The sequence below is a fragment of the Embiotoca jacksoni genome, unplaced genomic scaffold, assembly GCF_022577435.1.
Source record: "Embiotoca jacksoni isolate LCO1_2020_lvr unplaced genomic scaffold, fEmbJac1.0.p SCAF_7, whole genome shotgun sequence".
NCBI lineage: Eukaryota > Metazoa > Chordata > Actinopteri > Embiotocidae > Embiotoca > Embiotoca jacksoni.
This window is the reverse complement of record NW_027185425.1, coordinates 11117738-11130413: the sequence shown is the minus strand read 5'-3', so window position 1 is coordinate 11130413 and position 12676 is coordinate 11117738. Positions and strand designations below refer to the sequence as shown.

General features: G+C 39.8%; 1 protein-coding gene across 3 annotated transcripts in view; it reads left to right on the top strand.

Moving 5' to 3' along the window:
• trps1 (trichorhinophalangeal syndrome I) overlaps positions 1–10520 on the top strand; it is a 115997-nt gene extending 105477 nt beyond the window's left edge. For all 3 annotated transcript variants that reach the window (XM_069175898.1, XM_069175901.1, XM_069175900.1), the window contains exon 11: positions 3293–10520. In XM_069175898.1, coding sequence (XP_069031999.1) covers positions 3293–4927 — 1635 coding nt within the window. In that variant the 3' untranslated portion in view covers positions 4928–10520. The remainder of the gene's footprint in view (positions 1–3292) is intronic.
• The last annotated feature ends 2156 nt before the right edge of the window (positions 10521–12676 follow it).

Sequence of the window (12676 nt, the reverse complement as noted above, 5' to 3'; positions counted from 1 at the left end):
GCGTCATGCCAGATTCATGTTCACATACTTGCTGCTCAGCTTGTAAAACTCCAAAGTATGTGTTTCGGGGGGGATAAATCACCGTGTTAATAAATGCATCAGCGGGCTGACCGTGTTACAACCCAGAGCAGTATGCTGCAATTACCGAATGGAGCTTTGAAGACCTTTTAGAGGATGACAGGCTGTTGAAGTTTACTCCTTCCTGCCCATGCAGATGTCCTTCGTTCAACCCGTTCTACTCATCTGCTGCTCCAATCACGTCCCAGTTCCCTCCATTCTTGGCAATCTTCACGACAACCATATTTTATATCCCATAATAAAAGTTTTATACGCTCTACACACATTATTAGAGAGGATAGCAGCTAGTAAAACACTTGAGAGTGAGAGAGGGGAGAGGGAGAGTTCTGAATAAAGAGGCGGAAAAGGTAGACATGGAGAGAGGGAGAGGAAGAGGAAGGGAGAAAGACAAATAGAGGGAGAGAAAGAGAAGAAGACAAAGAAAGGGGAAAATATGAAGGCAGAATTAGGATAGAGATAATACAGAGGCAGGGTGTGTATGAAGAGTGAGAGATGAGGGGAGATGGAGAGGGAACATTGTAGAAGACATGGAAAGACAGATCGAGAAGAGAGAGAATTATGAGTGCCAGCAGTAACTCAGCCCAGGTATTCTACCAAACCAACCCTGCAGCCATAAAGGTCCACATTACAGCTGTCTTGTGTGTTTGTTTGGTGGTTTGAGTGTCTTACGTACTCAGAATTTGACACAAAGATCCTATAAATGAGCATTTCACTTTTTATGTTGATATCCAATTAATTAGGCTGCATTATACTGTATTAATTAACTGCACGAATAGCCAACTTCTATGAAGTTTTCTTTAAAAAAAAAGAAAATGGTCGGATTCCAGAAATATGCGATCTGTTTCCCATATGTATGCAACACCATGTAGTCACACCTATTAGGATCAAGACACGAGTATACATTTGCAAGATAAAGGGGGGAATAGGACACCTAGGGAGGAACAGCAGCCAGGGAAAGGCTTGAGCACATCATGATGAACTTCTTGCCAAAACATCGATTGACTGAGTGAGAGGAAGTGTAATATTGTGAATGGAAGTAGTTAGTAGTTAGTAACCTGTGCTGTTTCCGAATTCCATATTTCATTTTAACTTCATATGAATTATTATCAAACTGTTTTACTGGAGCGCTAAAATAATTGGATGCCAATGAAACTGCAGCATGTCACTAGTAGTTACACGTTTAGTTAGATTAAGAAGATATTTTAAGTTTTTAACGGTATTTCAACACTATAGAAATTCCTCCTCCATTTGCTTTGTGCATTGTGGGACAATGGTGCCCACTGAAAAATCAAAGGTTTTGCTGTATTTATACTGAGTTTACGTTTATTTTGTCATTGTTGCAGCCCTTTTAAATCCTGCTTAGAAATACTGTCGTATGGTCTCTCGTGCTTCCCTTTTATGTTCCCCTTTGTTTCATGTCCCCTTCCTCTTCTGGGCACTATAACTCTTCCCCCCTCCTGATTTATCTCCCCTCCTTTTTACTCCTCTTCAGCTAGAAACACATAATCTGAGCACTATTAGGAAAAAGAAAAATGTCAATGATTTGACTGATATAATTTTGTTCGTGAGTGAGCTTTGCCTGTTCAGTGATGGAATTGTGTTTATAGTATTTATAGTTTACAGATGTCGAAAATGTCTTTTAAAATTATCAGCAAGATAGCTCTCTGATTACCAAGAGACTGTTACCACTTTTTTTTTGTACTGAAGGAAGGCACCTGTCCAAAACGTTTATAGAATACACATTGAATCAGAGTGCGCTCCACACTGAGAATGACATGTCTTTGCCCCTTTCACGCACACAGTGGCGCGCACACACGCACGCGCACGCACACGCACACACACACACACACACACACACACACACACACACACACACACACACACACACACACACACACGAGCACACTTTAATTCAAGTACTTTGAGAGACACACATTCATTGATTGGGCCAACGACCAAGATACACACAGGAACATGTGTATAAACATGAATACTTAAACAAGGACAATTCTGGGTGATCTTGGATGTTTGTTCAAACACCACTATGTGTGTCAAAAGCCCAACATCATTTAAATACACAGAAACACAGTAGGGCATTTACAAAAGTTACAAACAAATATATTAGACTACAGATAATTTCAGCCTTGTAGTGTGAATTTAAATAATGTTATCAAAGTTTACTAAAACTTTGAAAAGCTGTCGTCTAAATGCTATTTGAATTTGACTTTGTTTTTAAATTAAAGCAGTATTGGGGTCGCTATTCATAGTGTGGATTTAGTTGTTTAATAATGACAGAATAGCAGCTACCGGAGACACTTCAAAAGACACTTTAAACATTTTATTTTTCTAGAAAGAAGCCTTTCACTAATTTGTTTGGAAATGTTTTATTTGTCTGGTGTGTTTTTTACATCAACATCAAACAAATGTCCTCACCTTTTGTTAGTTTGTATTGTTACGTTGTTACTGAAAAGTTGTTATTGTTTAGAATCCTGCCTGACTGTTGCCGTTGAGTTTCTCAGTTCAAAATCAAGATCAGTTGCTGTTTGTGGTGTTTTTTTTTTTTAACCAAATATAATTTATCAGAAGATAGAACCATGTACTTTGAGTGGGAGAGACGACTTACTACAGAATAAAAGTTGAGCATTGATGGAAAAACTACATTTAGATCAGATGTAAGTGCACCCCCTTGTGGTTAGGGCAAAAAACACAGTCATCAGGAGTCCTGGACCTGTTCTTGTTTTGATCATTTTAGCATGTTACAGTTAATTATACGTCGGCCAAATCAAAATGAACTAAGAAATGTTTACTTTAATCTATCATGGAAGGTTATTGAAGGAAACGCGAGGGTAACTAAAGCCAGTTGCTACCGTTTTAGATCTTCAGTTGACTAAATTGCAGCTCGAGTGTGTTATTTTCAATTTGACACCCAAATACAAGACTTCATCTTTAAGCAGTCACCTTGAAGATAATAATCCCTGGGTAGACTGATCACTCACAGCAGAGAGAGGTATCTTTTTTTCATTCACAGTTGATTGAACCATTGGCATTCAAACTGGTTACTTAACTAGTTAAACCACTTATGCAGGAATTTTATTATAGGCACGTAACCTTATCCGCAACATGAATCCTTCAAAAGGGTGGTGACATGATATGGCATGAAAAGGAATTACCAGGACATCTTTCACTGTTCTTCTCTGTTTCCTTTCTCTTCTAGACACCCAGACCTCTAAACATCATCAAGCAGAACAACGGTGAACAAATCATCCGACGGCGAACCCGAAAACGCCTCAACCCTGATTCGCTGTCGTCTGAAAACCCCGCCCCCAAGCAGCAACGAATCACCAGCGAGGAGCGCATGAATGGGGAGGAGTCAGACAGAAGCTGTGCATCAGTGAAAAACCAGCAGCCTTCCCCTCGCTCTCGCTCGCCCCGATCCACTCAGGCCTTCTTAGCCAATCAAACATTGGAGATCCACAGACGCATGCCTCCTCTCCTCCTTCCTTCACATCCCCCGCCCTCAATGGTAGCAGAGGGCAACGGGGGCATCGCTGAGGGGGTGCTAACATCAAAAGTAGAGGGCGGGAAAGGAGGAGGGGGTTCAGAAAGAGGCAGTCCAATCGAAAAGTACATGCGACCATCCAAACCATCAAGTTATTCACCTCCTGGTTCACCCATTGAGAAATATCAGTATCCACTTTTCTCCTTACCTCTACCATTAACTCTGTCTCCTGATTTGACCCCTGAGTCAGATTGGCTCCGATTCTGGACCAAGTATAAGATGGCAGCCGCCTCTGGGGTTCCTGGTAGCATCAGTAATCTAAGCAGCCCTGGTAGCCTCGGAAATAACGCTCATTATCTTGGTGCGATGGTGACTCCGGTGCAGCATCATCAGCAAAGCTACACGGTGCCTTACTGCGCCTCTCCCTACTCTCCTCTTCCACCTCCTCCAGCTCCAACTCACTATCCTCCTCCTCCTCTTCATACCCAAACCTCCTCATCATCATCATTAGAAAATGAGGCTCCCTTGGATCTCGCAATAAGACAAAGAGATACAAGTGCTGTAAATGCACATATGTCAACAAACGGTGCAGAAAGGAGGAGGCTGGAGTCGCCTTTAAGTGAGAGGTTGAGAGGAAGCTGGAAAGGAGAGAAAGAGGAGGAGGAGAGGACAGATGAAGGAGGGACCCCGGGGGAGGAGATGGGGAAGGAAGTAAAAGATAACTTAACAAAATGTCAGTCAAGTGTCCTGTCAAATCGCAAAATGGTCGAAGTGGCCACGCAGGATGACCTGACCAATCGCTGCATCCACTGTGGGATCTACTTCCTAGATGAGGTCATGTACGCCCTACACATGAGTTGCCACGGCGACAAGGGACCATACCAATGCGGTTTTTGCCTCCACGTGTGTGTAGATCGGTATGACTTCACCACACACATACAGAGGGGCTTACACAGGTACACAGACAAAACGTCACAACAGAGGGGTCACGTGCAAGACGGCAAAATTCAGAGCGTCACGGCAACGTCAGAGCACGAGTGTCAAGATGTGACGACGGAGGAGATGAAGGAGGAGATGAAGGAGGAGATGAAGGAGGAGAAAGGAGGGGACGATCGTGAAGAGAACATGGGTGAAAGTGATGATGTAATAGAAGCGTGTCATGATGACCAAGCAAAAGAGAATATAGGCAGTGATGCCACTGACAATGAAACGGAGGCTGAAAAGGAGGCAACGAACCAGGAAGTAGGAGGCAAAATGGTGTCAGATACCAGCGATGACATCGCAGAAACGACTGAGGTCATGAGTGCCGCTGAGTCGAAAGAGTCAGACGAGAACACAGATGGAAATTAAATGATGTCTTTGACTCACACAAACCTTTAAAACGCATTGCGTGTTATTGGATGAATAAGTCGTATGCCTTCATGTTCCTGGGGGCCAGCTGAAGTCAAAATGGGCCTCTCCCGGGCACTAAATGGAACACATCCTGATGCTGGAAGCGCTCCTCTGTCAAATGGTCAAAAATCATTGTAGGATCCGGCCGAGCTGCAGCAGGGACAGTTTGGATAAATAGCCTGAACCTTCTCTTGAGTGACAGTCACTTGACAGCTCCGTGGCAAGAATTCAACAACAGAGTACGGCCATGCAGCTGAAATCACCTTTAATAAACAGCCACTTCGCGTGCTTTCCACATATGAGGAGCTGGACTGAAAGTTGGACTGATTTTTACGAGGATGAGTTTGATGAGCTCAGCACTTGCATAGCCACCATACAGCAAAGCAAAAAAAAAAAAAGCAAAAAAAAAAAAAAAAAAAAAGAAGCTAGAAGCAAAAACAATTCAACTGAACTGACGTGTCTGATGTATCATTCAGACTCTTTTATTTTGGTACAACCAGATATGATCTGGTTAGAACTGCTTTGTTCTTGCCCAGAGCATGTTTTTGACCTTTTTTTTTTTTTTCTCTGAGCAAGAAGTGGATCAAAAAACCAAAACCTATTTTGACTATTTGAAACCAGTTTGGGCCGGGTTGCAGTTTAGTTGGTGTTACCGTTGGTACAAGATGAGCACTTGGTTTTACTCCCTCATGCCATGTTGTTTCTGAAACCGATCAAGCTCTTGGATCAATGCAAAATCAACATTGTGGCATGGTTGCCCAGAACGGTAGACTGGTTGGGTTTGATATGACTGTTTGAAGCTGCTGAAGGCCAGTTTCATCTGAAAACACCGGTGTAACTCCGGACCGAAGTGTTCTCTTCATCCATTTGGATTAAACCAAGTGACTTTATTTTCTACCTTCCTCCGTGCCATGATACTAGCTATGTGCCTGGCTGCCTGCCTAATAGAACAACCATCTATTAACCTGCTTAACATTTATATTAATAATAATAATGGTAATAATAATTATGATGAAAATGTTATCGTACAAAAATGCAATTTGCTATACTTTCCTATAAGATATGTTATTTTGTAAAGGCAAATCATGCTTTTTGCAGGAAATGGTACTATAAAAATTAGTCTATTTGAGGTTTTTTTCATTTGTTTTCGAGCTGTTTGTTGTTTTTGTCCTTAATGAGACTTGTTACATCGATAAAAGCCGTCTAACAGAAAATGGTACAACGAGAGAGGGGGGTTGTGTGCATGTGTGCTTTTGTGTAATTGCATTTATGTGTGTAAGGATCAAAGGGTGTGTCCGTCCCCAAATGATGATGTAAAACATAATGAAGGCTCGCGCTCAGTTTCTCAGTCCTCAGGGGTCACACGTGTTGCACACCAACCCACCTGTTTCATAGCATGTGACACATCATTTTTACATGTTAAGTGGTCTAATGGTTTTAGCATGTTACATATTTTTCTTTTAAGTTCTCTTATATATGTTCTTATTGTGTTATTAATGTGTTGATAGATCAACATGGTCTTAGTATGTAACTTTTTGTTTTGTTTTCCTGTACGTCTACGTATTGTTAGGTTACCCAGTTTTATAGATACACTTAGGAACTTAGGGAGTAAAACCCTAAATTTTATCAAAAGGATCAATTGTTTGGGTTAACTGTATAAACTTTTGCTCTGTATTACAGAGATCCATGCCTACAGTGTTTTATCTCATATTGCTGAGAGTTTGGTAGGTTACCTCTATGTAGCATGTTAGCATCTTATAAAATCTGCAGAGTACGTTGCCTTTTCTATGGATGGTTATATGTCTGACCTAAGTCATGCTGAAAAAAAACAAACATGAACTGACATTGTAAAGTTACATTTTACAATTCAGTGAAGTAAAACTATCATGTTGCTTTCACCTCCAACTAACCCATCACACACATTTGCCTTTCATTACTGCTTTCCAATCAGCATTTAAACACCCGCGCCCATCTGCTCTTCAGAACAGTTTCCATAACTGAGTCGTTCTGTACACCAAATTTTTACAATTTTCATCATTGAGAAATCTTGACAGTCTTTTAAAATGGAACAACACAGTGGCCATATTGTCGGTCTATAATGACGGAATGAATTGTTCAGCCTTGCTGCCTTAGTTGCGAGAAAACAAAAACTAAAAAGAAAAGAAAACACAGAGACTCTTATAAAGGAAACAATAAAAGGCGGAATGAAAATGAAAGATAGGAGGAACAAGCTAACGATTGAGAAACACATATTTTTCTATGCTTATCCAAAAGACATGAATGAAAAATATTCCGTCTAGTGCCTGGTAACTTGTACCTTTTCTTTTCTTTTTTTTTCCCAGCAGGTATGTCTGTGTGAAAATGTTATGTAAGCTATGAGTCATGTCAGGCAGGAGTTGGGATAACAGACTGCTATATTGATTCTCCTGCGCCGAGTTGTCTCAAAGTCATTGATTACGACACTCTGCTTCAACCTAACTGTCCGCTTGGTCAAACTTTTCATTTTCAGCCCTCGAGAAAGACCCATGTGCTTTTTTTGGTTGCTATGCTAACTGTCAATCACTAGTTAAATACCTTTCAGTTTTTGCGTGTATGTACACTACTTTGTAGAGACGTCAAGCCACATGCCTCAGTTACTTGTGTGAAAGTCGTGAAGATATTCGGTATATTTAAAGATGAAAAGTATTGACATATAATCATGCCACCAGAGTTCCCACATCATAACTAAAGGTCATGCTGATTTTTGCACATTATTCCAAGATTGTTAAACAGATGTGTAGTCTAAATGAACTATTTTCAATGTCGTTTACCAAGCAAGATCACATACAAACAAACTCTTAATAATTCCTTCTGTGAGAATAACTGAACTGAATTAATATTGGGGCTTTTAATGTTGAATTTGATGTAGTGTGCATTTGCATTTTGCCAACAGTTCATTGACATTTCCTTAGTTCTTTTCACCAAAAAGAGATATCGTCAGTTTCAATAAGCCTTCATATCACTGATTGGAATTACAAGTCAAATGCTGATGTGAACCTTTTTTCTCCCACTAAAGGTTATTCTAAGGTTTTACAGAGAAGATTATTAATAATGTCTTTTTGAGGAGGCTAAAATCTCTTGAAATCGTATTCTCTCCTGAAACTAAAAAACAGTGAGACTGTAGAGGTTCAAATTAAAGACATTCTCCACTCTGTTCAAAACTCTGCAAAGAGAAAGAGCTGAACTTTTGACCACAGTAATCAGGAGAGCTGATTCCAGGTTAATACTTCTAGGATTTACCTTGAAGCCTTCGTTTACATATGACGACCTTGTATAGTAATTCATAATATGTATTGAAGCAAAGGATTTTAGTATGCCCCCAGAGTATTGTATTTTTGTTTTAATATTGCATTTTACATGATGCCTTAACTCTTTCAACAGCCAAAAACACCTGTCTAACAGGCTCTGCACACGATCTGAATACATCACATATTTACAATGTTGTTGGAAGTCTGTTTGGAAATATTTGCTCAACTCCTTACACTAACCATATTACACGTCAAGTGAAGGCATCCAAACTCCATTAGTCACGTGGTTTAAAGGTTCTTGTATTCAGAAATGTACCCTTCATTTGGTCGACTGGTCCCATCATATAAGTACTGATAGAGCCAATTCGCAAAAACTTAAAAAAAAAAAAAAAAAAAATCTGATATGTCAGTTTTTATTCAAAAAGCTTGTTTGAGTTGCTTTTATTGTAGGAAATATTTTGTGCTAATGTGCTACGTTTCGAGAATGAAATTTTGGGGTACCTCATAAGGGGCTGCTGGTAAAACTGTTTACACTTGTATATGTAGCAAAAGAAAAAAGGACAGGAGTGACCCACCGCTCTCTTAAAAGACAGAACAAAGGGATGGATGGAGGATACCTGCAGAGATAGATGGACAGGTGCCTTTGAAGAATATATGGAGAGAAGGTGGATGAATAAAGGGAGCATGGGATCAAATTATGCTTACAGTGGCTGATGAAAAGGGGCTTGGCCATTGTGTCCGTTCATCTCTTTTCTTCTGTTGCGTTTGTCTCTTTACCTCCCGCCAACATCACTTCTATCCTTTTTTTTAATCTGTATTTTTGATGGAACATTCGCTACACCTCTCCATCTCTTCTTTGTTTGTGTGTCCGCCTGCTACAACCATCCTCTGCCACTCATCTCTGCTGTATTTCTCCACTTCCCTCCCTCCCTCCCGTCTTATGATATATGTATGAAGGGGGTTTCAGTATTGGTAGACAGATGGAGGAGGTTTTAAATGGGAGTTACGTAGGTGGTAGTAGTATCATGTTGCCTCCAAAAAAGCTGAGGTAAATTCAGCTGCCCCAGAGCTGAGAGGCTGACCTTTCTGCTTATTTTGTCTTTGTTTGAATTTCTCTACTTCAATGGGCCTATGGTTAGTTTAGAGAAATTGTTACCAGCAGGAAAGTCTTTAATTCTTTGTGGAAGTGGTGTTGGGTAAAGGTCTTTTTCATGGGCTTTCTAGGAAACAGTTTGAGGAAGACAGATGAACTAGTTTTGCCTTTTCTTTTGTTATATCTGGGCTTACATGTCATCTTGATGAACCACAAGGATTTCTCAGTCGGCTGGAGACAAATACAAATTCTCTTTCAATGTTATGTTTCAATAGCTTTTGAAGGAAAATTCTTTCCCGATACTTACTGAGCTGAAAGTAAAAAAAAGAACAGCCTTGATGATGGAAACTTTGCTCACTCTTCATATTGTAAGTGCTCTGCAGAACCCTATCCTATCTGAGTGTCTTCTTTTCTTCAGCTTACTACTGTACAGGATACTGTACTAAAACAAAGAGTTATTCATGTTGATAGGAATCTTGGGAGATAGAAAGTTATGGTGAGAATTTATGTTCTGCAGGACACACGTGACACATGGCCTTGTTTCACTTCGATAATGACTGTATGTTTTCAGTTTGATGGCATTTCAAATCATCGTTTACATTGGGAGGCCTTAACAAGTGTTTTCATTTTGTGTCTTTGTCAGAATGTGTTATAGAAAATGATGCTGTTGCTTGCACTCCATTTATTATGTTCTTATTGCCAAGGAAGGGACAAACACACACACACACACACACACACACACACACACACACGCACACACACACACATTCATTGGTACGGATTGAGTGTACATTTTGGGGTGTACAGTGTTAACCAAGGCCAGTTTATTGTTAGGCCAGACACACACACACACACACACACACACACACACGCATGCATGCACACACATGGCAAGTATGTACATTTAATCAATATATTTTAGTAGAATTTTGTCTCTATTCAGTTGAATGGCTTTTATAGAAAAAAAATGGGATTTGTTTTAGGTTATGTTCTCATGTCGTATTTTATTCTGCTACCTTTCTGTATGTTATTGTTTTTAGGTTTTATTTCATGCAAAATGATATTTCAGCAACATATTTTGACAGCCAAGAAAAGTTTGTTACACAGCTAAACTTGAAGAATAATGTTGATGATGATGATGATAATAATTAATAAAAGTAATAACAAACAACATGGATAATGTGTGTTTCATTCAAAAGTGTTTTATTTAACATTGAGTCAAGATGAGCATACAGAATTGTGGCTTTGCTACAGATGTCATGAATCTAAATACAGTATAAACTGGAGTTTTGAGAGCCCAATGGCACAAGTGTGGGGAGGCTGTGGAATAATGAACTGCAATTTTTACACATAAAGCTTTAATACTGACTCATGAGTTTTTCTGTTTTAGAAAAGGTTAAAGTAAAACCTTCAAACGTACCTCCTATGATCCTGTTTAAATGTAGCCAGGAGCACCACATTCAGGAGCATTCATGTTTATTTCTATTGTGAACTATTCTTCACGGCCATCTGCCCGTTTAAATTCTTTCACAAACCTATTTTTCTTTCAAGCATCAGAATTTTTTTGTTAGGGTATTTACACTTTTTAAACAACTTTATGTAGAAATAAATCACAGTTCTAGACATGTTCCCAAAACATGATTCCCTACAATTTTATTGATGCATAATCTCAAATCCACAGAAGATAACTCCAAATGTGAGCTTTCCTCTCGAGGGTCTGCCAAGTAAGAATGTCAGCTTTTCAATCAATTCTTTAACTTCACTGACCCTCCTTTCCTTTAGCTTTACTCTCAGGTCAGAGCTAGGATATTTAGCTGCACAACTGTCAAATGTCAATATTAGAGCATAATGATTTGTATCTTCTGAGGTATAATGAAAACAGCATCTTTTAATTTTGTTACAGTTTCAAGAGCTCAATAACTGAACAGTTATTTCAGGGGATAGACCTAAGATAAGGATTGGCAACATAACCAGAGGCTCATTTTTACCAACACACAGCACGCAGATATAATTTGTGAGCCGATTTTAATTTTCTTTAATTTCCTCCTGTGGGTCGGGAACTTTGACAAACTTAATCAGTGCAGCAGCACAATCTGTCAGGAGACAAAGGCTTCTAATGTTTGGTCTATATTATATTTAGCAATATCAATTTATCTTTGTGTTTATAATATGAACATTGATCAGAGATGATTAACTCTACCTTTAAGCCTGCAGTGAAATTATGTAGCAGTGGGGGTGCCATTTAAATGTGTGTGTGTGTGTGTGTGTGTGTGTGTGTGTGTGTGTGTGCGTACGTGCGTGTGTGTGTGATGAGAATCTACAAGTGTGAGATGATTGGCCACAGAAAGTGGGTGTCAGACCGGAATACTAATCACCCTGGTGTCTACTGGAGAGGTCAACACAGACACACGCAGCGGCACATAATTATGAACCTGTTCAAGGGAAAAGGATATAAAAGGAATGTAAAAACAACATGTAGCAATTCACGGGCATGTTTACCTGACATGGAATGGGACAAATGCATCAGATGGAAGATGTACATCTGCACCCATGGATTTTTTTTTTTTTTTTTTTCTGTTTTTCTGTGTCAGGCTTGCATAACTTCTCTGTATGCACCGTCTTTCTCTGCCGTCTGTCTGTCAGCCTGCCTCTCTCCCTGTTTAAACATCTCACAAACATCATTTTTGTTTATTGTAATTCATGTTTATGTATGAGTTACCTACACCGTTGACAGAAGGTTAGGCTGTGTGTGTGCCTGTGTTAGAGAGCAACAGAGCAATGTGTGTGTGTGTGTGTGTGTGTGTGTGTGTGTGTGTGTGTGTGCGTGTTGGTGTGCAGGTGCGCAGGTGCTTATGTATAATGTAGTATTGTTATTGTAGATGTCATGTTTTCCTTTAGGGTTGATTGAGATGTTACCTGACATTCTACGACAGTTTGGATTTCATATTGTGACAAACAAAAAGACGATGGATGGATGGATGGATGGATGGATGGATGGATAGACAGACAGACAGACAGACAGAACTCTGCATTGTCTCAGTATGTTGGCTGTATATCATCAGCTTCACAGGTCCACTCTCGGGGGATTTGCTGTGTAATCATCTTTTCTTGTATTTCCTCTTTACTATTGTATTTGCTCTAGTATCTGCTCACCCTTTTCTCTTCTCTTCTCTTCTCTTCTCTTCTCTTCTCTTCTCTTCTCTTCTCTTCTCTTCTCTTCTCTTCTCTCCTCTTCTCTTCTCTCCTCTCCTCTCCTCTCCTCTTCTCTTCTCTTCTCTTCTCTTCTCTTCTCTTCTCTTCTCTTCTCTTCTCTTCTCTTCTCTTTAT